This window comes from Tursiops truncatus, chromosome 5 (genome assembly GCF_011762595.2).
Source record: "Tursiops truncatus isolate mTurTru1 chromosome 5, mTurTru1.mat.Y, whole genome shotgun sequence".
Classification (NCBI taxonomy): Eukaryota; Metazoa; Chordata; class Mammalia; order Artiodactyla; family Delphinidae; genus Tursiops; species Tursiops truncatus.
In genome coordinates, this window is record NC_047038.1 from 94843083 (window position 1) to 94866509 (window position 23427).

The window sequence follows — 23427 nt, forward strand, 5'->3', positions numbered from 1 at the left end:
GAGGTGAGTAAAGAGTTTATCTTTATCTGTCCCAAGAATAAAATAAAATTGAAAAAGGGGATTATAGATTCAGCCCACGTGTTGGGGAATCAGGAGTTATAGGTTTGAACCCTAGTCACTACCCTCTCAATCTTGCATTCTTCAATGTGTAAAAGGGGGATAACTGTACCTATTTCAGAGTTGCTTTGGGGAGGAGAGCTCGATAAAATAACGTACATAAAATGTCCAACACAGTGCCTGGAACACAGTGGGTACTCTATAAATTACTGTAACATCTGACTATTTGTCTAAAAAATTATTCAGTTATCAAGGTACTTTTATATAAACATTTTAGATCCAAGTTAAAAAACAGCACAGATAATATAGAAGAATGTATTGCAGCAAAGAAATAATTGCCTAATACTTTTTTGTTTACTTTGAAGAATTTCTCTTCTACTTACTTCCATATAAAAATAGAGAGAGCTAAATTGTCCCAAAAATGCCTAGTATAACATATAATGGCACGCAAGTTCATGTAAAGAAAATTCTCAAAGCTATTTCCTTCCTGTTACAAAATGTTATCTTGATAAAACCCAGCACTGCAACTATGTTGAGCTGTGTGCTTGAACCTAACACTTAAAACTGTGCTCCAAATTGGTTTCTGAATGTTGGCCAGTAAGTTCAATCAATCACTCAGTCTATTACTCCAATATTTATAAATTGCCTACAATAGGCCAACCTAGGCTGTGCTTGGTAATAGGGCTGCAATAACAAATGAAACACAGCATTACAATGTAATTGAAAGGAAGCCACATGAACAATTACAATAAAATGTGATATTAACTAAAATAGGTGTAAGCACAAAGGTGCTAGAGGATCATGTGGGAGTTACAACCGACTGAGCCTTGCACGGGGGCATCAACAAAGATTTCCTGCAGGAAGTCACCTCTATGATGAATCCTAAAGGATGATCAAGAATTAGTTAGGAAAAGAGATTAAAAAGGGACCCAAGAAGATGGAGCACTATTTGACAAGCTGGAAGATAAGAAAGGCACAGAACAGTCAAGGAATAAAAGCCATTCAATATAGCATCAACACAGAATGTGAGAGTGAGAATATATGGCTTGAGGCTGAAAAGGAGAGTAGGAGAAGGATAATGAAGAATCCAGGATGCCATATTTAGATATTTAGAATTAGTCTTATGAGTTTTTAAGCCAGGCAGAAATATGGTCAGAATTGTGTTTTACAAATATCACTTGTTGCATCGTAGAGCATGGATTGGAAGAGTAAATTTCTACAGTAGAGGACCAGTTAACAATGTCATAGTGTATTTCACTGTTGGTAGGAATGGAAATTGGTGCACCTACTATGAAAAACAGGATGGAGGTTCCCCCAAAAATTAAGAATGGAACTACCATATGATCCAGTTATTCCACTTCTGGGTAGTTATCTGAAGAATACAAAAACACCAATTCAAAAAGATATATGCACCCTGATGTTCACTGCAGCATTATTTACAATTGCCAAGATATAGAAGCAGCAACGTAAGTGCCCACTGATGGATGAACGGCTAAAGAAGACGTAGTATCTATGTACAATGGAATACTACTCAACCATAAAAAAATGGAATCTTGACATTTGTGACAACATGGATGGACCTTGAGGGTACTAAGTGAAATAAGTCAGATGGAGAAAGACAAATATGTACGATTTCATTCATATGTGGAATATAAAAACAAAGAAGCAAAACAAAACAAAAACAAGCGCCTAGATACAGAGAACAAATTGATGGCTACCAGAGGGGAAGAGCCGGAGGGCAAAATGGGTAAAGGGGGTTAACTGTATGCTGACAGATGGAAACTAGACTTTTGGTGGTGAGCATACTGTAGTGTATACAGAAGTCAAAACTTAATATTTGTATACATGAAACTTATATAATGTTATAAACCAATGTTACCTCAATTAAAAAAAAATTTTTTTAAAGAATTTCTCAGTGAATTTCAAATAAGGACCAAAGTAGAACTGAACCAAATAGTGTCAATGAGGGTAATCTGAAATGAAAATTGAGAGGTATTAAGCAGTTAGATTAAAAAGGACTTGGACAGGGGGGAAGGCGGAAGATGGCGGAAGAGTAAGACGCGGAGATCACCTTCCTCCCCACAGATACACCAGAAATACAACTACACGTGGAACAACTCCTACAGAACAACTACTGAAGGCTGGCAGAAGACCTCAGACCTCCCAAAAGGCAAGAAACTCCCCACGTACCTGGGTAGGGCAAAAGAAAAAACAGAGACAAAAGAATAGGGACGGCACCTGCACCAGTGGGAGGGAGCTGTGAAGGAGGAAAAGTTTCCACACTCTAGGAAGCCCCTTCGCGGGCGGAGACTGCGGGAGGCGGAGGGGGGAGCTTCGAAGCTGCGGAGGAGTGCACAGCAACGGGTGCGGAGGGCAAAGCGGGGAGATTCCCGCACAGAGGATCGGTGCCGACCGGCACTCACCAGCCCAAGAGGCTTGTCTGCTCACCCGCCGGGGCGGGCGGGGCTGCGAGCTGAAGCCGGAGCGCAGGGAGAGGACTGGGGTTGGCGGCTTGAACATAGCCTGAAGGGGTTAGTGCACCACAGCTAGCCGGGAGGGAGTCCGGGGAAAAGCCTGCACCTGCAGAAGAGGCAGGAGACTTTTCCTTCCCTCTTTGTTTTCTGGGGCGTGAGGAGAGGGGTTTAAGAACGCTGCTTAAAGGAACTCCAGAGACGGGCGCGAGCCGCGGCTAAAAGCGCGAACCCCAGAGACGGGCGCGAGCCGCGGCTGAAAGCGCGGACCCCAGAGACGGGCGCGAGCCGCGGCTGAAAGCGCGGAATCCAGAGGCAGGCGCGAGCCGCGGCTGAAAGCGCGGAATCCAGAGACGGGCGCGAGCCGCGGCTGAAAGCGCGGAATCCAGAGACGGGCGCAAGCCGCGGCTAAAAGCGCGGACCCCAGAGGCGGGCGGGAGACGTTAAGGCTGCTGCTGCCGCCACCGAGGGGCCTGTGTGCGAGCACAGGTCACTCTCCACACCCCTCCTCCGCGGAGCCTGTGCAGCCCGCCACTGCCGGGTTCCCGGGATCCAGGGACAACATCCCCGGGAGAGCGCACAGCGCGCCTCAGGCTGGTGCAAAGTCACGCCGGCCTTTGCCACCGCAGGCCCGCCCCGCACTCTGTGCCCCTTCGTCCCCGCCGGCCTGAGTGCGCCAGAGCCCCCAATCAGCGGCTCTTTTAACCCCATCCTGTCTGAGCAAAAAACAGACGCCCTCCAGCTATCTACACGCAGTGGCAGGGCCAAATCCAAAGCTTAGCCCTGGGAGCTGTGAGAACAAAGAAGAGAAAGGGAAATCTCTCCCAGCAGCCTCAGAAGCAGCGGATTAAAGCTCCACAATCAACTTGATGTACCCTGCATCTGTGGAATACCTGAATAGACAACCAATCATCCCAAATTAAGGAAGTGGACTTTAGGAGCAAGATCTATGATTTTTCCCCCTTTCCTCTTTTTGTGAATGTGTATGTGTATGCTTCTGTGTGAGATCTTGTCTGTATAGTCTTGCTTCCACCATTTGTCCTAGGGTTCTATCCGTCCATGTTTTTTTTTTTTTTTTTTTTTAATTTTTTTTCTTAATAATTAATTTTAATAACCTTATTACACTTTACCTTCGTTCTTTCTTTCTTTCTTTCCGTCCTTCCTTCCCTCCTTTAGACAACGAATCATCCCAAATTGAGGAGGTGGTCTCTGACAGCAAGATTTAGGATTTTTCCCCATTTACCTCTTTTAGTGAGGGTGTATGTGTATGCTTCTGTGTAAGATTTTGTCTGTATAGCTTTGCTTCCAACATTTGTCCTAAGGTTCTTTCCGTCCCTTTTTTTTTTTTTTCTAAATAAGAAGTTTTTAATTCAATAACTTTATTATACTTTATTTTATTTTTACTGTATCTTCTTTCTTTCTGTCTTTTTTCCTTCTTTCCCTCCTTCCTTCCTTCCTCCCTCCCTCCCTCCCTCCTTTCTTTCCTTCTTGCCTTCTTTCCTTCTTTGCTTCTTTCTTTCTTTCTTCCTTCCTTCCTACCCTCCTTTCCTTCTTTCTTTCCTCATACTTCTACTAATTCCCTCTACTTTTTCTCCCTTTTATCCTGAGCCTGTGGATGAAAAGCTTTTGGTGCTCCAGCCAGGAGGCAGGGCTCTGCCTCTGAGGTAGGACAGCCAACTTCAGGACACTGATCAACAAGAGACCTCCCAGCTCCACATAATATCAAACGGCGAAAATCTCCCAGAGACCTCCATCTTAACACCAGCACCCAGCTTCACTCAACGACCAGCAAGCCACAGTGCTGGAAAACCTATGCCAAACAACTAGCAAAACAGGAACACAACCCCACCCATTAGCAGAGAGGCTGCCTAAAATCATAATAAGGCCACAGACACCCCCAAACACACCACCAGACGTGAACCTGCCTACTAGAGAGACAAGATCCAGCCTCATCCACCACAACACAGGCACTAGCCCCCTCCACCAGGAAGCCTACACAACCCACTGAACCAACCTTAGCCACTGGACACAGACATCAAAAACAGGAGGAACTACAAACCTGCAGCCTGCAAAAACGAGACCCCAAACACAGTAAGATAAGCAAAATGAGAAGACAGAAAAACACACAGCAGATGAAGGAGCAAGATAAAAACCCACCAGACCTAACAAATGAAGAGGAAATAGGCAGTCTACCTGAAAGAGAATTCAGAATAATGATAGTAAGGTTGATCCGAAATCTTGGAGATAGAATGGACAATAGATTGGACAAAATGCAAGAATCAGTTAACAAGGACCTAGAAGAACTAAAGATGAAACAAGCAACGATGAACAACACAATAAATGAAATTAAAAGTACTCTAGATGGGATCAATAGCAGAATAACTGAGGCAGAAGAACGGATAAGTGACCTGGAAGATAAAATAGTGGAAATAACTACTGCAGAGCAGAATAAAGAAAAAAGAATGAAAAGAACTGAGGACAGTCTCAGAGACCTCTGGGACAACATTAAACGCACCAACATTCGAATTATAGGGGTTCCAGAAGAAGAAGAGAAAAAGAAAGGGACTGAGAAAATATTTGAAGAGATTATAGTTGAAAACTTCCCTAATATGGGAAAGGAAATAGTTAATCAAGTCCAGGAAGCACAGAGAGTCCCATACAAGATAAATACAAGGAGAAATACGCCAAGACACATATTAATCAAACTGTCAAAAATTAAATACAAAGAAAGCATATTAAAAGCAGCAAGGGAAAAACAACAAATAACACATAAGGGAATCCCCATAAGGTTAACAGCTGATCTCTCAGCAGAAACCCTACAAGCCAGAAGGGAGTGGCAGGACATACTGAAAGTGATGAAGGAGAAAAACCTGCAGCCAAGACTACTCTACCCAGCAAGGATCTCATTCAGATTTGATGGAGAAATTAAAACCTTTACAGACAAGCAAAAGCTGAGAGAGTTCAGCACCACCAAACCAGCTTTACAACAAATGCTAAAGGATCTTCTCTAGGCAAGAAACACAAGAGAAGGAAAAGACCTATAATAACGAACCCAAAACAATTTAGAAAATGGGAATAGGAACATACATATCGATAATTACCTTAAATGTAAATGGACTAAATGCTCCCACCAAAAGACACAGATTAGCTGAATGGATACAAAAACAAGACCCTTATATATGCTGTCTACAAGAGACCCACTTCAGACCTAGAGACACATACAGACTGAAAGTAAGGGGATGGAAAAAGATATTCCATGCAAATGGAAGCCAAAAGAAAGCTGGAGTAGCAATTCTCATATCAGACAAAATAGACTTTAAAATAAGGACTATTAAAAGAGACAAAGAAGGACACTACATAATGATCAAGGGATCGATCCAAGAAGAAGATATAACAATTGTAAATATTTATGCACCCAACATAGGAGCACCTCAATACATAAGGCAAATACTAACAGCCATAAAAGGGGAAATCGACAGTAACACATTCATAGTAGGGGACTTAAACACCCCACTTTCACCCATGGACAGATCATCCAAAATGAAAATAAATAAGGAAACACAAGCTTTAAATGATACATTAAACAAGATGGACTTAATTGATATTTATAGGACACTCCATCCAAAAACAACAGAATACACATTTTTCTCAAGTGCTCATGGAACATTCTCCAGGATAGATCATATCTTAGGTCACAAATCAAGCCTTGGTAAATTAAAGAAAATTGAAATTGTATCAAGTATCTTTTCTGACCACAACGCCATGAGACTAGATATCAATTACAGGAAAAGATCTGTAAAAAATACAAACACATGGAGGCTAAACAATACACTACTTAATAATGAAGAGATCACTGAAGAAATCAAAGAGGAAATCAAAAAATACCTAGAAACAAATGACAATGGAGACACAACGACCCAAAACCTGTGGGATGCAGCAAAAGCAGTTCTAAGGGGGAAGTTTATAGCAATACAAGCCCACCTTAAGAAGCAGGAAACATCTCGAATAAACAACCTAACCTTGCACCTCAAGCAATTAGAGAAAGAAGAACAAAAAAACCCCAAAGCTAGCAGAAGGAAAGAAATCATAAAAATCAGATCAGAAATAAATGAAAAAGAAATGAAGGAAACAATAGCAAAGATCAATAAAACTAAAAGCTGGTTCTTTGAGAAGATAAACAAAATAGATAAACCACTAGCCAGACTCATCAAGAAAAAAAGGGAGAAGACTCAAATCAATAGAATTAGAAATGAAAAAGGAGAGGTAACAACTGACACTGCAGAGATAAAAGAGATCATGAGAGATTACTACAAACAACTCTATGCCAATAAAATGGACAATCTGGAAGAAATGGACAAATTCTTAGAAATGCACAACCTGCCAAGACTGAATCAGGAAGAAATAGAAAATATGAACAGACCAATCACAAGCACTGAAATTGAAACTGTGATTAAAAATCTTCCAACAAAGAAAAGCCCAGGACCAGATGGCTTCACAGGCGAATTCTATCAAACATTTAGAGAAGAGCTAACACCTATCCTTCTCAAACTCTTCCAAAATATAGCAGAGGGAGGACCACTCCCTAACTCCTTCTACGAGGCCACCATCACCTTGATACCAAAACCAGACAAGGATGTCACAAAGAAAGAAAACTACAGGCCAATATCACTGATGAACATAGATGCAAAAATCCTCAACAAAATACTAGCAAACAGAATCCAACAGCACATTAAAAGGATCATACACCATGATCAAGTGGGGTTTATTCCAGGAATGCAAGGATTCTTCAATATACGCAAATCTATCAATGTGATAAACCATATTAACAAATTGAAGGAGAAAAACCATATGATCATCTCAATAGATGCAGAGAAAGCTTTTGACAAAATTCAACACCCATTTATGATAAAAACCCTGCAGAAAGTAGGCATAGAGGGAACTTTCCTCAACATAATAAAGGCCATATATGACAAGCCCACAGCAAACATCATCCTCAATGGTGAAAAACTGAAAGCATTTCCACTAAGATCAGGAACAAGACAAGGTTGCCCACTCTCACCACTATTATTCAACATTGTTTTGGAAGTTTTAGCCACAGCAATCAGAGAAGAAAAGGAAATAAAAGGAATCCAAATTGGAAAAGAAGAAGTAAAGCTGTCACTGTTTGCAGATGACATGATCCTATACATAGAGAACTCTAAAGATGCTACCAGAAAACTACTAGAGCTAATCAATGAATTTGGTAAAGTGGCAGGATACAAAATTAATGCACAGAAATCTCTGGCATTCCTATATACTAAAGATGAAAAATCTGAAAGTGAAATCAAGAAAACACTCCCATTTACCATTGCAACAAAAAGAATAAAATATCTAGGAATAAACCTACCTAAGGAGACAAAAGACCTGTATGCAGAAAATTATAAGACACTGATGAAAGAAATTAAAGATGATATAAATCGATGGAGAGATATACCATGTTCTTGGATTGGAAGAATCAACATTGTGAAAATGACTCTACTACCCAAAGCAATCTATAGATTCAATGCAATCCCTATCAAACTACCACTGGCATTTTTCACAGAACTAGAACAAAAAATTTCACAATTTGTATGGAAACACAAAAGACCCCGAATAGCCAAAGCAATCTTGAGAACGAAAGAAGGAACTGGAGGAATCAGGCTCCCTGACTTCAGACTATACTACAAAGCTACAGTCATCAAGACGGTATGGTACTGGCACAAAAACAGAAAGATAGATCAATGGAACAGGATAGAAAGCCCAGAGATAAACCCATGCACATATGGACACCTTATCTTTGATAAAGGTGGCAGTAATGTACAATGGAGAAAGGACAGCCTCTTCAATAAGTGGTGCTGGGAAAACTGGACAGGTACATGTAAAAGTATGAGATTAGATCACTCCCTAACACCATACACAAAAATAAGCTCAAAATGGATTAAAGACCTAAATGTAAGGCCAGAAACTATCAAACTCTTAGAGGAAAACATAGGCAGAACACTCTATGACATAAATCAAAGCAAGATCCTTTCTGACCCACCTCCTAGAGTAATGGAAATAAAAACAAAAATAAACAAATGGGACCTAATGAAACTTCAAAGCTTTTGCACAGCAAAGGAAACCATAAACAAGACCAAAAGACAACCCTCAGAATGGGAGAAAATATTTGCAAATGAAGCAACCGACAAAGGATTAATCTCCAAAATTTACAAGCAGCTCATGCAGCTCAATATCAAAAAAACAAACAACCCAATCCAAAAATGGGCAGAAGACCTAAATAGACATTTCTCCAAAGAAGATATACAGACTGCCAACAAACACATGAAAGAATGCTCAACATCATTAATCATTAGAGAAATGCAAATCAAAACTACAATGAGATATCATCTCACACCAGTCAGAATGGCCATCATCAAAAAATCTAGAAACAATAAATGCTGGAGAGGGTGTGGAGAAAAGGGAACACTCTTGCACTGCTGGTGGGAATGTGAATTGGTTCAGCCACTATGGAGAACAGTATGGAGGTTCCTTAAAAAACTACAAATAGAACTACCATATGACCCAGCAATCCCACTACTGGGCATATACCCTGAGAAAACCAAAATTCAAAAAGAGTCATGTACCAAAATGTTCATTGCAGCTCTATTTACAATAGCCCGGAGATGGAAACAACCTAAGTGCCCGTCATCGGATGAATGGATAAAGAAGATGTGGCACATATATACAATGGAATATTACTCAGCCATAAAAAGAAACGAAATTGACCTATTTGTAATGAGGTGGATAGACCTAGAGTCTGTCATACAGAGTGAAGTAAGTCAGAAAGAAAAAGACAAATACCGTATGCTAACACATATATATGGAATTTAAGAAAAAAATGTCATGAAGAACCTAGGGGTAAAGCAGGAATAAAGACGCAGACCTCTTAGAGAGCGGACTTGAGGTTATGGGGAGGGGGAAGGGTGAGCTGTGACAGGGCGAGAGAGAGTCATGGGCATATACATAGTAACAAACGCAGTAAGGTAGATAGCTAGTGGGAAGCAGCCGCATGGCACAGGGATATTGGCTCGGTGCTTTGTGACAGCCTGGAGGGGTGGGATGGGGAGGGTGGGAGGGAGGGAGACGCAACAGGGAAGACATATGGGAACATATGTTTATGTATGACTGATTCACTTTGTTATAAAGCAGAAACTAACACACCATTGTAAAGCAATTATACCCCAATAAAGATGTTAAAAAAAAAAAAAAAAAGGACTTGGACATTTATAGGATGTAGGAGGTGAGGAAGAAAGAGTAGTTAAAGATGGCTTCAAAGTTTGTGTTTTGCACAGGAAGGTGGGTAATCTTGCACAGGAAACATGAAAGGAACAGGTTTGAACAGAAGTACATGAGTTTAATTTGGGAACTTCAGGTTTAATTTGCCTAAGGGAAATCCAAGTTAATGAGCTGACATTTGGATAGTGGACACTTGGTTGGTTTCAAGCTAAGGGAAAGATCTTGTCTGGAGATTTGGAACTCATAGCAAGAAAACGAAGGCTTAGAGAAGGTGAGTTTATGGGTCAGGAATCCAGCCATGGTGAAAACTGACTAGGAACTGCAAGAAGAGGAGCCGGAGGTAACACTGGAGAAGAAACAGTCCCGGAGGTGAGACTATGAAGTCGTGAAAGACAAGGAAAGACCTTCTTCTGAGACAAGATCGGCCCACAGTACAGATAATTCTGGGTGGTCAGGGAAGGCGAGGCTCAGAACTGAGGACTCCTTCAACTTCCTTTTCTATAAGTTGGTTCTACATTGTTTAGAATTGCTTACAAATATGTTCAACGGCTCTTTGCTCCATCCTCAGACCATTAAAGTAGAAGGATAGAAGAAACCTGAACAACTTAACAAAAAGACTGCTTGAAGTGCATTTTTATGTCAATTGGTCTTCAATTAATAGTGATAAAACTAGAGCTTCCCTGGTGGCGCAGTGGTTGAGAGTCCACCTGTCGATGCAGGGGACACGGGTTCATGCCCCGGTCCGGGAAGATCCCACATGCCGCGGAGTGGCTGGGCCCGTGAGCCGTGGCCGCTGAGCCTGCGCGTCCAGAGCCTGTTGCTCCGCAACGGGAGAGGCCACAACAGTGAGAGGCCCGCGTACGGCAAAAAAAAAAAAAAAAAAAAAAAATAGTGATAAAACTAAATTCAAGGGTACTAAATTCATTCCACATGAGAAATTATTAAATAGTATTCTGATATATAAGTAAATAAAATTCAAAGTCCTAACGGTCACAGTGCTTTAATTTAATGTTTAAAGATGTAAGACAATTCCAGAACAGGAGAACAGCTCATTGCCATATGTTAGGGCTACTCTGATCTGAGGAAATTTCATATTGCATAAAATATGGTTGACATTTCAATCATAGCAACCTATTTGCAAAGTATTTATTTGCTGCTGACTTTATGGATGTCCAATAAAAGACTGCCATTTTATGATCCATTTAAAAAGATGAAAAAATTAAATAAAATTGTGAAAGACATTTGCTGGAAGTAATAAATAATTTACCTCCAATTTGCACATACTGAAAATTAAACTGGCAACTACTCAAAAAGCTATTAAAATTATGGTGACTTAAGATATTTTGAAATCAAGTGCTACTATTTAATACTCTGCAGAGCTTTTTAAAAGTTAGCTTTATGCATAATAAATTATGAGGTGAAAATAAGGTTTCATATTTGTGAATAAAGACTCTACTTCTAGTTATGAATATATATATAAAAATTAATGTTTTGTTTAAGGATATTTTCTTCAAAGGGGTAAAAGGATAAAATAATTGAATAAAATAATTTCTTTTTGAGATACTCAATATATGTATATAACTAAAACAAGCACTGCAGTCAGGAAGATTGCTAGATTTCAGAAGAAAAAAAAGCTATATCAGAATTGTACTGGACATCACACCTACACCTTTATTGTAAATATTTTCAGTATTATACTGAAAATAACCCCATTTTAACTGCATTGTGTATCTTTTTAAATACTAAAAAGATGCTTCAAAATGATCACTCAATTTTTAATGTCTTTCATCCAAAAAAGTCAAATATTTTAGTAATAGTAAAAACTTTAATAATATAAAATTTAAAAGCAGATATATAATAGGATTTAAATACATATTTAAGGAATATCTTCCATATCATCACATAGCTGTCCCTCTTTGAACACCTTTAGTTACCAAAACACTCACTAAATGATTCCAATTTTTACAAAAATCTTTCTTATGTTGAGCTGAAATGTGCCTCCTTTTACCTTCCACTCTTTCTTTCTCTTGTTCTTGGAGCAATAAAGAATAAGTCAAATCTATCTTTTCACATGACAGACCTGACATTTGGAGAGCCGATGTGTCACACCTGAATCGTGTCTTTTTCAGTATTTTAATTCAGTATTTTCACACTTGGCAAGATTTTGTTGGCAACCCTAGACGTACTCGAATTAACTATTGTTCCTCTTAAGAGACAATTTCTAGAACTGAATATAATATTTAGGATGGAGATGCAATGCAGATTAGGTGAACTTATCACATTTATAGGTATAATCAGAAAGCAATACACTGTGTGAATGAATACATAAATGTTCCACCATTGGGGGAGGGGTACAGAGAAATATAAAAACTGAGAGGCTCCTCAGCCTTAGCCAATCTCACCAAGATTCTAATGTTTATATTCAAAATAAAGATATAACAAACGTCCTGGTATCCATGATTTAAAAAATAAATCAATCCAGTCTCATTCCTCATAAGGAAGAGAAGAAAGAATAAAGTTATGGTTGCATTACCTGCTACTAAGATAATGGAATTGGGGATTGTGTAGGTGTACAGATGGACAATATTTGGCCATCATGTGGCCTAGTGCTCCTGGAATGGGTGGCTGGGTTCCCCTGAAGACATTCACCCAGTGTCAAGGGGCTATCAAGGCTGTAGCTTGGTGTCCCTGACAGACCAAGGTCCTGGCAACTAGAAGGAGACCCAGTGATTGACACATTCACATCTAGAATGTCTACTATGGGGCCTGAGTGCTGTGGATGCTTCCAAGTGTGCTCCATCCTCTGGTCCCCTCACTACAAGAAGCTCATCTCAGGCCATGGCTTTGCCCAGAACCAGCTTGTTATTTGTAAGTACCGAACCAAGGTGGCTGAGCTCAAAGGTCACACAGTTCAGGTCCTCAGTCCAACCATGAGCCCAGATGGGGGCCCTGCAGCTATGGCGCTGCTTTGACATGGACCCTGAACAAGGGAGGAAGTGGGAGATCAGTGCAGCCAAAGCAGCCTCATCCACCAAGTCATCTGCTGACGACCAATTCATCACCTCAGTTTTCTGGTTTTTTAAAGAATTTTTCTAATAAAAAAAAATTTTGTCATGTCTCCCTCTCAAAAAAAACAAATTGATAAAATAAATTCACATAACCATACATATATAGGTATATATATATATATGTATATTTCTTTTAACTGTTCATGTGAGAAGCTGTGCTAAAGGCAGAATTTGTCAAACCAAGAAAGGGAAATGGAATTAATTTATTCCAGGCAAGATGAATTATATTTTAAAAAATCACAACATTGAGGAAAATAAGATTCCATTACCAAGTCAGGCTCTAACCCCAAGTCTGCCACACATGCATCTCAGTGATCCTTCAGTATCAGATGCTTAAAAATTTCCACATACACTGATGTCCCACCACTTCTTACTTAAACCCTCTGTCAACTGTCTTTCCACACTGCCTTTTAAGGGAACTAATACTATCAGTTTCATCTGATTTAGATATTTATTTCATATTTGCCAGAAGATTCTGGCCAATGTTTTTGAAAGCACATTTAACTATACCATATGCCTCCTTAAATCTATCAAACAAGCTGTAGGATCAGGCTCTGGTTCATTCTGTTCTGTTTTTCTTTCTTCACAATGTGTTTATGTATATTTACCCAATTTGCTCTGTTCTTCTTGCCAAATTACAGGTCTGAGATCTCAACTATTGCAGAGCAGCTGTGCTATTGTTGATGTCTTCCTAAACAAGGGTCAGAGAATAAGCCCATTTTGCAAGAACGGGTGACACCTGCACATTACACCAGGAGGCCACTGCCCTCAAAAGGGTAGGATCTGCAGAGCTTCACAGAGTCCTTCCTACTCAAACTTAAGACATTTTGGATCAAATGAACCACTGGCAGAAATTAACTCCCAAACAATCTACAGATTTTTCTAGGTAAGACAATTTGTTTAACCATATGACATTTTTAAATTAAATTGTGTCCAATAAAAAAAATAGGAAAGAACAATGTCAGAAAGAACAATCTCACCTTTACATTCTTTCTGTTTAAAAACTAAAAATATGTTCATTTTAGTCTAAAATTCTATACCAGATAAAGAAATTTAATACATAGAGATGTCTCTCAAAGAAAGGACTCCAAAGACCCATTCCAACAATGCTAAGCAATGATAAACCTGGATAAGATTTGCCCAGGTAGCTTTAACTTTTGTTTACTCCACGACATCAATTTCCAAATGCAAACCTATGTCCTAGCTACTCTGCTACATTCTTAGTTCCCATCTCCAAGTAAAACATCTTCATGTTAAGCCTCTTTCAAACCAAAATTCACGAGCCCTGGATTTTTAAAGGAATAATCCTCAAAGAAAATGTAATTCAGGAAGTAACATAAAGATGAGAAAGGAACTGATAGAGCACACTAATGAGACGAGACACATGTCCATGGCTCCAGCTCTGAGACTGTGCATCTGGCTTTGAGGCTGTCTGTCTAGGGTTACTTCACCAGAATGCTGTTAATTATTTAAGTGAGAGGACAGGGGGAACCATCACCACATCTGTCACCCTCACACAGGAAAAACTTTCATTCATTGTTGGGCAAGATGTGTTTATTTGAAACATAGGCTAACTAGCTACTTAATGGTTTTGAATCCTTAGCCAAAAGCTAATTAGACAAACATATTAAGCACAGTCACCTTACCAGGCTAAACTGTTTCAGTTGTGTTGATTTTAATCCAATCTCATAAGAGAGCTCATCGCCTACAAAAGTATCTGAAGGAAATTCAAGGCAAAGGAAAGGTCCAAATTACTTGCAACATACTTAGTAGAACAAATAATGATGTCGCCAAATGTCCGATACATTAATAAATAAAATCTTCACATATTTTGCCTCAGTGGTGTCATGTACTTGATAGACAAAAAAGAAGCAAAAGTAATTATTTTAGACAGATCGCTTTCCAAAACATTCTCAGCTTGCTTGGAGGTGAAATATTAATGTCAAAAAGCAAACAAATGATTTTTTCTCGTGCTTGATATTTATTATGTCTTATACGATTTTTAGAAATCACATCTTCTGAGTATTTAGCCAATCTACAAATCACTAAAGATTACCAGCAGTATCTATGGCAGTCTCTTAAAAAGGAGACTGTGCCCCAAGGCAAATTCTAGAGAAAACAAATTCAGTGTTGGATAGAACAGGTATATTGCATTTTATAACTACTTTGGAGAAGAAAGTAAGCTGTCTTCCTTAACTAGTCATTACTATGAAAAGGTCAAGATAATTTCCTGCTCTCTTAAATGGTATGATCCCCCAAACAGAATTCTGATCATCTTTCTCCTACCTGATATACCCAGTAATCAAATGCACTCTTTTAGCTATTTATATAAATAGTAAATCAAAACGTTTGAGAAAAATGTATTCATTCTTTCATGCAACAAACATTTAGTGAATCTACTATCTGTCAGGCATTGTGTCAGTGCTAGAGATATAGAAAGAAACAAAATAAACCAAATTCATCCCAGCAGGAGGGAGACACAATAACAAACAACTAAATGCTTTGGAGAAAAAGTGAACCGTGAAAAGAGAATAGAGACTGTTAAACTCATGGGAGGGGGAAGATTGTATGATTAAATAGGGTGACTGGCAAGGGCTTACTGAGAAGGTGATATATTGAACAAAACTTGAAGTTGAGAGAGTGAGACAAGAAGGAAGGAGCCTTTCAAGCCACTGGAATAAGCTCAGGTGGTTAAAGAACAACAAAGAGGCCAGTGTGACCATAACAGAAGGGGCAAAAAGAGGATGAAGTTGGAGATGCAGTGAGGGCCAGATCTTGTAGAACCTTATAGAACATTGCAGTGATTAGACTTGCACTCTGAATGTAATGAGGAACACATATCAAGGATTTTAAGTGGAGGGCTGACATAAACTGATCTGTTTTAACAGGATCACTTTTGCCAAGAACAGAAGAAGAAAGATGGGTTGAGAGGCTAATAACCTAAGCAAGAAATGACAGTAGCTTGGTCTAGGGTGGTATCAGTGGAGGTGGTGGGGAAGGACTGGATTCTGAACATGTTTTGAAATCAGAGCTGAGATTTGCTTATGGGCTGCATAAAAGAGATCAATAATGAGTCAAAGGTTTTTTACCTGAACAACAAAAAGGATGGAGCTGCCAGTGACTAAGAGAGAGGAGAGAGCTCTGAAAGCAGACTGGGGAGAACAATCAGGAGAATCAATATGGACTTATAGATTCAATAAAATAAGACCAAACTTCTAAGTCAACAGATCTGTCTTTGCTAATGCAAGACTATTACTCAGAAAGCTATCGAGTCCCACTGTGCCCTTGTGGTACAGATGGCTCCACACAAAATGGATGGGCCTTAAATTCCAAGGCCAGTCTAATTTGGCCATAAGCATGTTACCAATACCAGATTATTATATGACTCAGAAAATGAATACTTTTTTATAGAAAGAAAATAGATTCTGATAGTCTTGCTTTTATAAGTTATATCATGCAGCTCTTTTCAATCAATTTCAAATAGAAAACTGATACTGCCCCAATTTACTTGGATGACCAGAAGTGATGTCCAACAGATATCTTGAATACTTAAGCAACCACAAAAGTTAAGTGCTCAAGTGAACTTCAAACTACTAAAATGATTTTCTTAGGTTCCACAAAGGAAAATATAATCTTCACTCTCTGAACACTTATCCAGACTTTGGATTGGGGCCTTATGTATTTTAGTTTCCTCTGATCCAGAGGAAGGTTTGAGATCAGTATATAGTGATTCTTGAAAACTGTATCCTATCCATTATCCTAAGCATATTGCATCTACTACTGTTGGACAAGAGAACAGTTGAACTATTTGCAATCATTTCCTGCATAATAGAGAGGGCAGGGGGAAAAAATCACACACGGAAATATTAAGTTGATGGTGAAGTTATCTGTATATAGGTGATTAAAATAAAAGCCCTTCTTCCAAACTAAATATCCCTTATTTTATCCAGCTATCATGGTTTATTGCCACACCAAAGAACATGAAAATATACTCCTTAACAGGACTGGGACACAAATTAATGCACAAATATTTCCTAGTCTAAGTTGTGCCTTATTGAGCCATGTTCCTTTTGCTCTTCAATCTTAATATTTAAACACTACAGTCATTAGTCAAAATCCCACTTTGAAACTCTTGTGTGTATGTGTGTGTGTGTAAATTCAATACTCTAAAGTTCAAAATAATGGCTATGGCTTTATTATTTAAAGGCTCTAACAATATTTCTCAAATCTATCCAGATAAATATTTATAGAGCCTTTTAATCAATATTTAAGAAACAAAATAAAACAGACTTTACCCTTTTCAACCTACTAAGAATATGTATAGTTAAAGTACTAACCAGAGTGATTTGTCTAGGATTTATTATTTCCTGTTTAATCTGTATATCAAGAAAAGATAAAATAAAACAACCAATGTATATTTTGTGACCATTTCCTTATAATTTGTAGCTAAAAAGTTTTTAAATGTTTTTCATAAAGTACTTACTGTCCAACTTCATTCAGGGTAGGTGCAGGACAAAGCATAGAATTACTTTCCACACTCACTGGCATTACACCTATAAAATAAAATGTCATTTAATCAATAAAGGGTTTTATGTATCTCACACAGTTTTATTAAAAATATGAAGAGACGCAGCAATCAGAGTTCAAGTGTGGGACATTAGATACATTAGCATGAAAAAAACAAAAAGATACTCATCTAAAGAAAGAGGAGAAGGAACACAGAATGAAAAACAGGAAGAGATTATATGCCGCATTGACATATAGTACTGGTAAATCATAAATTATGTTTTTTTGATATAGATAAAGTTCACATACAGCTTGTAGATACTATAAAATTATCACCTTTTCTCCCTCAATTTTGCCAATATATTAGATTTTCAAGGAAAAATTATATATATTTTAAAAGCAGAATTTAAAAATGATAGAGAAGACAAATGTCCAAAGGCTAATACATTTCTTTCAAGAGTTTAATGAAGTAATTGGTTTTTGGGGGGTTTTTTTGCGGTATGTGGGCTTCTCACAGTTGTGGCCTCTCCCGTTGCGGAGCCCAGGCTCCGGACGCGCAGGCTTAGCGGCCATGGCTCACGGGCGCAGCAGCTCCGCGGCATGTGGGATCTTCCCGGACCGGGGCACGAGCCCGTGTCCCCTGCATCGGCAGGCGGGCTCTCAACCACTGCGCCACCAGGGAAGCCCAAAATAATTGGGTTTATAATATATAAACACATTTTATAGAATGCTTAAATTGCCTTGCAATTTTAATAGCATATGAGAAAAATGATCTAGACTATAAATACTCAGAAAAGTTACATAATTAGATGGATAATATTAGAATACAAATGATGAAAATACAATCTGACTCAATTTATTTGAAATTTACTTTAATAAATTCAATCCTATGTAGTTATGTGTAAAATATGTTTATATTATAATCAACTCAAATATGTAATCAAAAGGAGTAAGGTAAAGCTAATGCTTAGATACAGATGACTACTGAATAAAAACGGTAAAATTATTTTGTCCTCTTCAGTTGTAGAACCTACTAGGAAGAAAGTTTTTAACTAATATTATTGTCTTTCCTTACCAAAATGATGATCTTAATAAGAAAGAGAGGAATTACTGATGGCATTTACCATGCTGAGATCCTCACCACTTTAATTCAACAAAGTATGGAGCAGTGACTGTGTATGTAGCCAAAGCTGTGCTAATTGGAGGGTTTAGAACCATCAGATAGACAACAAAATTGTAGATGAACCTCTCAAAAAATAGTTCCACCAGAGTTCACAGAGTTGCAGCATCTGTCTTACTGTATAAAATTTTAGAAGACAATATAATCATCAATGAGGAGAAAATGTCTTAATAGAGACCCAAAACGCTCAGCATACTAAGATCTATTTAAAGAGCAGAAGTTTTTCTCAAAATGAAGATAAAAATGTTACACTCATCTTCTCCTTTTTTGAAAGCCAAGTGAGGGAAAATAAAACCTAATTCCCTAAATATGATAATTATCAACAAACACTGTGCCAGGTGGGCATTGGAGATATATCTATAAGGCAAAAAGCCCATCTTCAGGATACTGGCTGACAAATTATTGGGAAATTAGATAAAGATAACAAGTGGCAATAAAATAAGGCAATAAGTAGTAGAGTAGTCCAAGACAGTTAGATTTTCAGGCAAGAGTGACAAGAAACAAATCTGGAGAAAGAGGCAATTAAATCAGGCGGTGGATAAAGTCCGTACGGAGTACAATCAGGAAAACTGGGTTCGACTCTCAGCTCTGCCCATTATTACTTGTGTCACCACAGGCAAGTTATTTGACTCTTTCAGCCACAAGGGCATCATTTGTATAATGAGGCTACTTAGGATGGGGTCCAGCATTTATTAACTTATGAACAAATGTTGCCATTATTAAATAACTATTAAGTAATTATTATTACTACTTGTATTATCATTGGACTTCCTTTCTTTCCCCTCTGATAAAAAAAAATATAGCATAGTTGGTTTCAGTTGGGGAAAAGAGGAAAACACTTGATGCTGATATACTATGGAGATATTAAAGCAATATTGAAATTATGGAGACCTACTCTTTGTGTATGTTTCATTAACAGTGTAAGTACAGAGAACACGGCCATCCCGACTGCCCAAGTTGAATCCTCTTCCATTCAAAACTATTTGAAATTCCTCTAGAAGTAAAAGGAAAAATAAAAAATTTAATCATTACTTTACAAAAAACAACAACAAAAAGCGTAACTTGAAACAAAAGTATCAAGATACAAAGAATGAATTTTTTAGTACTATTCAGCCAAGTAATAACAACAAAGACATAGTCCTACTTGCTTTCTTAGACCCTACAGGTATGTACAGTGAAGATACTCTTCGCTGCCACGTAGAGATGCGTTATTTTATTTTTTGAACAAAGTGTTTTCCAATAGTGACCAAGATTTTAGAATTGAAGCATGACAGTCATCCCAGACAAATACGATACAAACTTGCCCAAATTCTATCCTGAAGAAAATATCCACAGGAAAGAAATTTTGTTTTCCTCTTGTCTAGGAACTGAGGTATGAGAATGTAAAGAAGTTAATGCCTCATATTATCTGGTTCTTAGAACAGTCATGCATTATATTTTCTTTAATCTATGACACTGTACATAGTTCTTCTTTAACAGCTTCTTCACATCCTTAATTCCAGTTTTATTTTCTGTTGCATACAAACTTATAACTCATCAAGGGTCATGCATTTTGGACTAATAAAAGTCTATGGCCAATAGGTAAAAGAGGTTGATTGAACTCATATTCTGTGTAAGAGGAACAGTCACTAAATGTTAGAAAGTGAAATAATATGCTAGAAGAAAACTTTAGCTGCCAATCAATGTTTTGATTGGCAACTAAATGTTTGCTGCTTAGTTGCAAGGTGGTATGTCAACTATTTTAATAGTGATCAACTTTCAATCCTCTCGGAGACCTCCTATCTGAAATAATCTAACACATACAGAGTAATTAACTGTGGAAGAAAATACTGCCATGCCACTCTCCATTCAGTGTATTATGAAAGGAATTTTCTTATAAGTTAAAATAAAGTGCAAGTGAAACTTAAAATGTGACTCAGAAAAAGAACATGAGCTTTAGGAGTGAGACAGACAAGAGTCTAATAGGATATTTACTAATAGCAAGTACTGAACATGTCTCTGTCTCAGTTTCCCCATCCGTGAACGCGGGATTCTAAAACTGTCGAATAGTGTTGTTATGAGGATTAGGTAAAATGCTAAATGCATAGAACGCCATCTTGCTCTGGAATGTTCAAATGCACTGTTCCTCTTGAATGTCTCAGTAATCATTAATGGAGGAGTCTAAAAGATGTAGAACTTCATCCCATGTCCAGCAGTTGGGAGGTTCTGCAGTAAATTGCACAGCACATTTCCTTCCCCACCAGACCCAATGTTTTTCCTTTTGAAAGAAAAGTCAGGTTAAAATGAACTCCAGGTAAGACCTGAAGTAGAAATAGTATAGGCCAGAGAGAACCGCACTCTTTTTGGGGTGGATGGCTTGAAAGTGCTAAAATCCTAGTCTGTTCTTAGAACAGCTGATGAAGCCACCTGCTTATTTCTTGCCCTCCACCCATAAATCACTTCTTTAGGGGCCCTGAGCTGGCATGTACTGTACTTTGGCCAGGTCATCAAGGCACGGAGCTCAAAGTCTACAGATACCTGACTGTATAATCAGATAAAAGAGAAAATTTTCTATTTTACTTGTCATAGGAAAGGTCTCAAACATGAACTAAATATACAGAAGATTTTAAAAGCCTGTCGCACAATATGTTCATTATTTAAAATAACACTCCAATCTTAAAAATTTGAATTTAAAATAGAAATATTTCAAGGAATTATTTAAAAATTCTTACAGAAAAAGATGCCAAAAAATTAATTTTGCTATTCTCTTTCCAACATGAGTTTCAAATTGTATATTTTAACTAGGAAAAAAGTACAACTTCTTACAAGGTATTTTTAAATTCTAACCACTTACCCCCCACACAGACGCTTGAGGGCCGTAATTCCAGGATTTCAGTGCACGACTGAGCTAGTATCTAAAAAGGAAAAAAAGAAGACCAAGGTATAGCACTAAATCATAACATGTAAAGTGAATTATAAGGTTACTAATAATCTGTGGTCCTCCCTTTAACTTCAATAGATGGCAGAGAAAATTTTATTAACCATCTTGTATATAGCTACCAAGCTCTTAGGAAATTTCTGTGTCGTCTTTCAGCATATATTCTAAGATTGTATTCTGTAGGAACCCTTATTTGATTAGAATAAATACAGATAAGCACAGATAAAGTGGGTTGTTGCCTCAAAGTCTGGGAACCTTAGACATGAAAAGATAACTAAAATTTCCTGATAGCCATAAAATCAATGCTGAATTTCCCATCAGGCAAAAACAAGATAGCAAAATCAGACCTCCTATTTAATTATGCTAATTTAATGTTTTCTATTAAAAGGGTCAACATAATATCAATAAATAAACACTTCTTTATTTGACTCTGGCATTTCTATTCAATTTCTCTGCCTCAATTCCCATGGACGCTAATCCTCCTTACATGCATCAAACATTACACTTGCAGAACACAGGCCCCTTGTATGAGCCAAATATTATTCTCAAAAAGACAGACTCTCTACTCCAGCATTCCCAGAGCACAGGAACAGAATGGCTCTTCTTAGCTTGTTCTGAGAAACAGAAACCACCATACAAGGCACAAGGCTACAAGCGAAAAACAACAATGATGAAATAAGCTGCTCCTAATGGACTCAACAATCCTGCCTTTATTTTTAGAACTGCTCTGCACTACATTAGCAAAGGCAGACAAGTTCCAGATGATCTTTGAACAACATTTTTTTCTTGACAGACATTAAAGACAGATGATGTACAGTAGTTTCTAGCATCTCCTGTTCATAACTAAAACAGGAAGGAAGGACTGTAGCAGGATATAGAAATGCTTTCTGTGCTTTCTTTAATAACAATGGAAATATAAATTGTCAGACTCTAAAATACAGCTGGGTCAAATCACGGAATTTTTGTTGCTGAATATGCCTCTCTGAAAGAGGAAACATTTGCACTTTTTAAGGTCATTTCCCAGGGAATCCACTTTTCACTGAGTGATTGAGGCTTTAGTAATTAGGAAACAAATAGAATAAAATATTATATCTGAGAAATTCCAAGTGAGGTCTATTTAAACTCATAAATAACCAAAGAGATTCCAGAGTCACCCAAAGACTGTCAGGGCCCAAACACCTTGTGGTCTGCTATTTTATCTTCGATAATCAACACTCCTTTGACGAGTGAGTACCTTTTTTCATTTAAGAATTGAGGACCATTGTCAAAGGTTAATGTATCCTCTTGGAAGGGAAGTATCTCAAATCACTATCATCTTTAAATATTTTGACATAATTCAGATAACAAGACTCTGAAAGGAACAGAATACAAAAGATTTGCCAAAGGAATATGAAGCTAAAAAGGTTTTGCCAAAGGAATATGAAGCTAATAATACCCTAACTAGCAAAATTGGGGTATCATTGCTTTAGTTTTGACCAATTTGAAATAAAAATGAGAACTGAGCCTCGAAAATGGACGGTCAAAAGAAAACATAAAGCCCCCCAAATCTATTTTATCTGGTGACAATTCTTGAAAGAATTTATTTTAAAATAAATCCTGTTAAGGAAATGGACTGATCTTACAGCTTACAATATTTTTACTAGTTATTTTAGGCACACCTCTATCAGCATTACAGAAAAATGTTTTGGACATCAAGAAAATTATGAGAGAGGCTTAAAGATTGCATCTATTGGAATTAGAAATCATTTTTTTAAAAAATTCCTTAGAATAAGGTAAATCAAGAAATTATAAAGAGATTTTCCAAAAGCTGTGTCAAAGACTATGCAACCCAGAATGACCTGTGTGAATTTCTGAAATTATGTTGGTTTTCTTTCTCCTAAAAATATTGGCCATAATTAAATCAGATCTCAAACTGTTAAGAAAATGTTTGTGTTG

General features: G+C 37.9%; 1 protein-coding gene across 4 annotated transcripts in view; it reads right to left on the minus strand.

Annotated features, from left to right (window-relative positions):
• Positions 1–23427, minus strand: part of ANTXR2 (ANTXR cell adhesion molecule 2) — a 172547-nt gene that overhangs the window by 114486 nt on the left and 34634 nt on the right. For all 4 annotated transcript variants that reach the window (XM_073805381.1, XM_073805382.1, XM_019932789.3 and 1 more), the window contains 3 exons: positions 21409–21469; positions 19471–19569; positions 17373–17442 (listed from right to left, as the gene is read on the minus strand). In XM_073805381.1, the coding sequence (XP_073661482.1) occupies positions 17373–17442; positions 19471–19569; positions 21409–21469 (230 nt within the window). The remainder of the gene's footprint in view (positions 1–17372; positions 17443–19470; positions 19570–21408; positions 21470–23427) is intronic.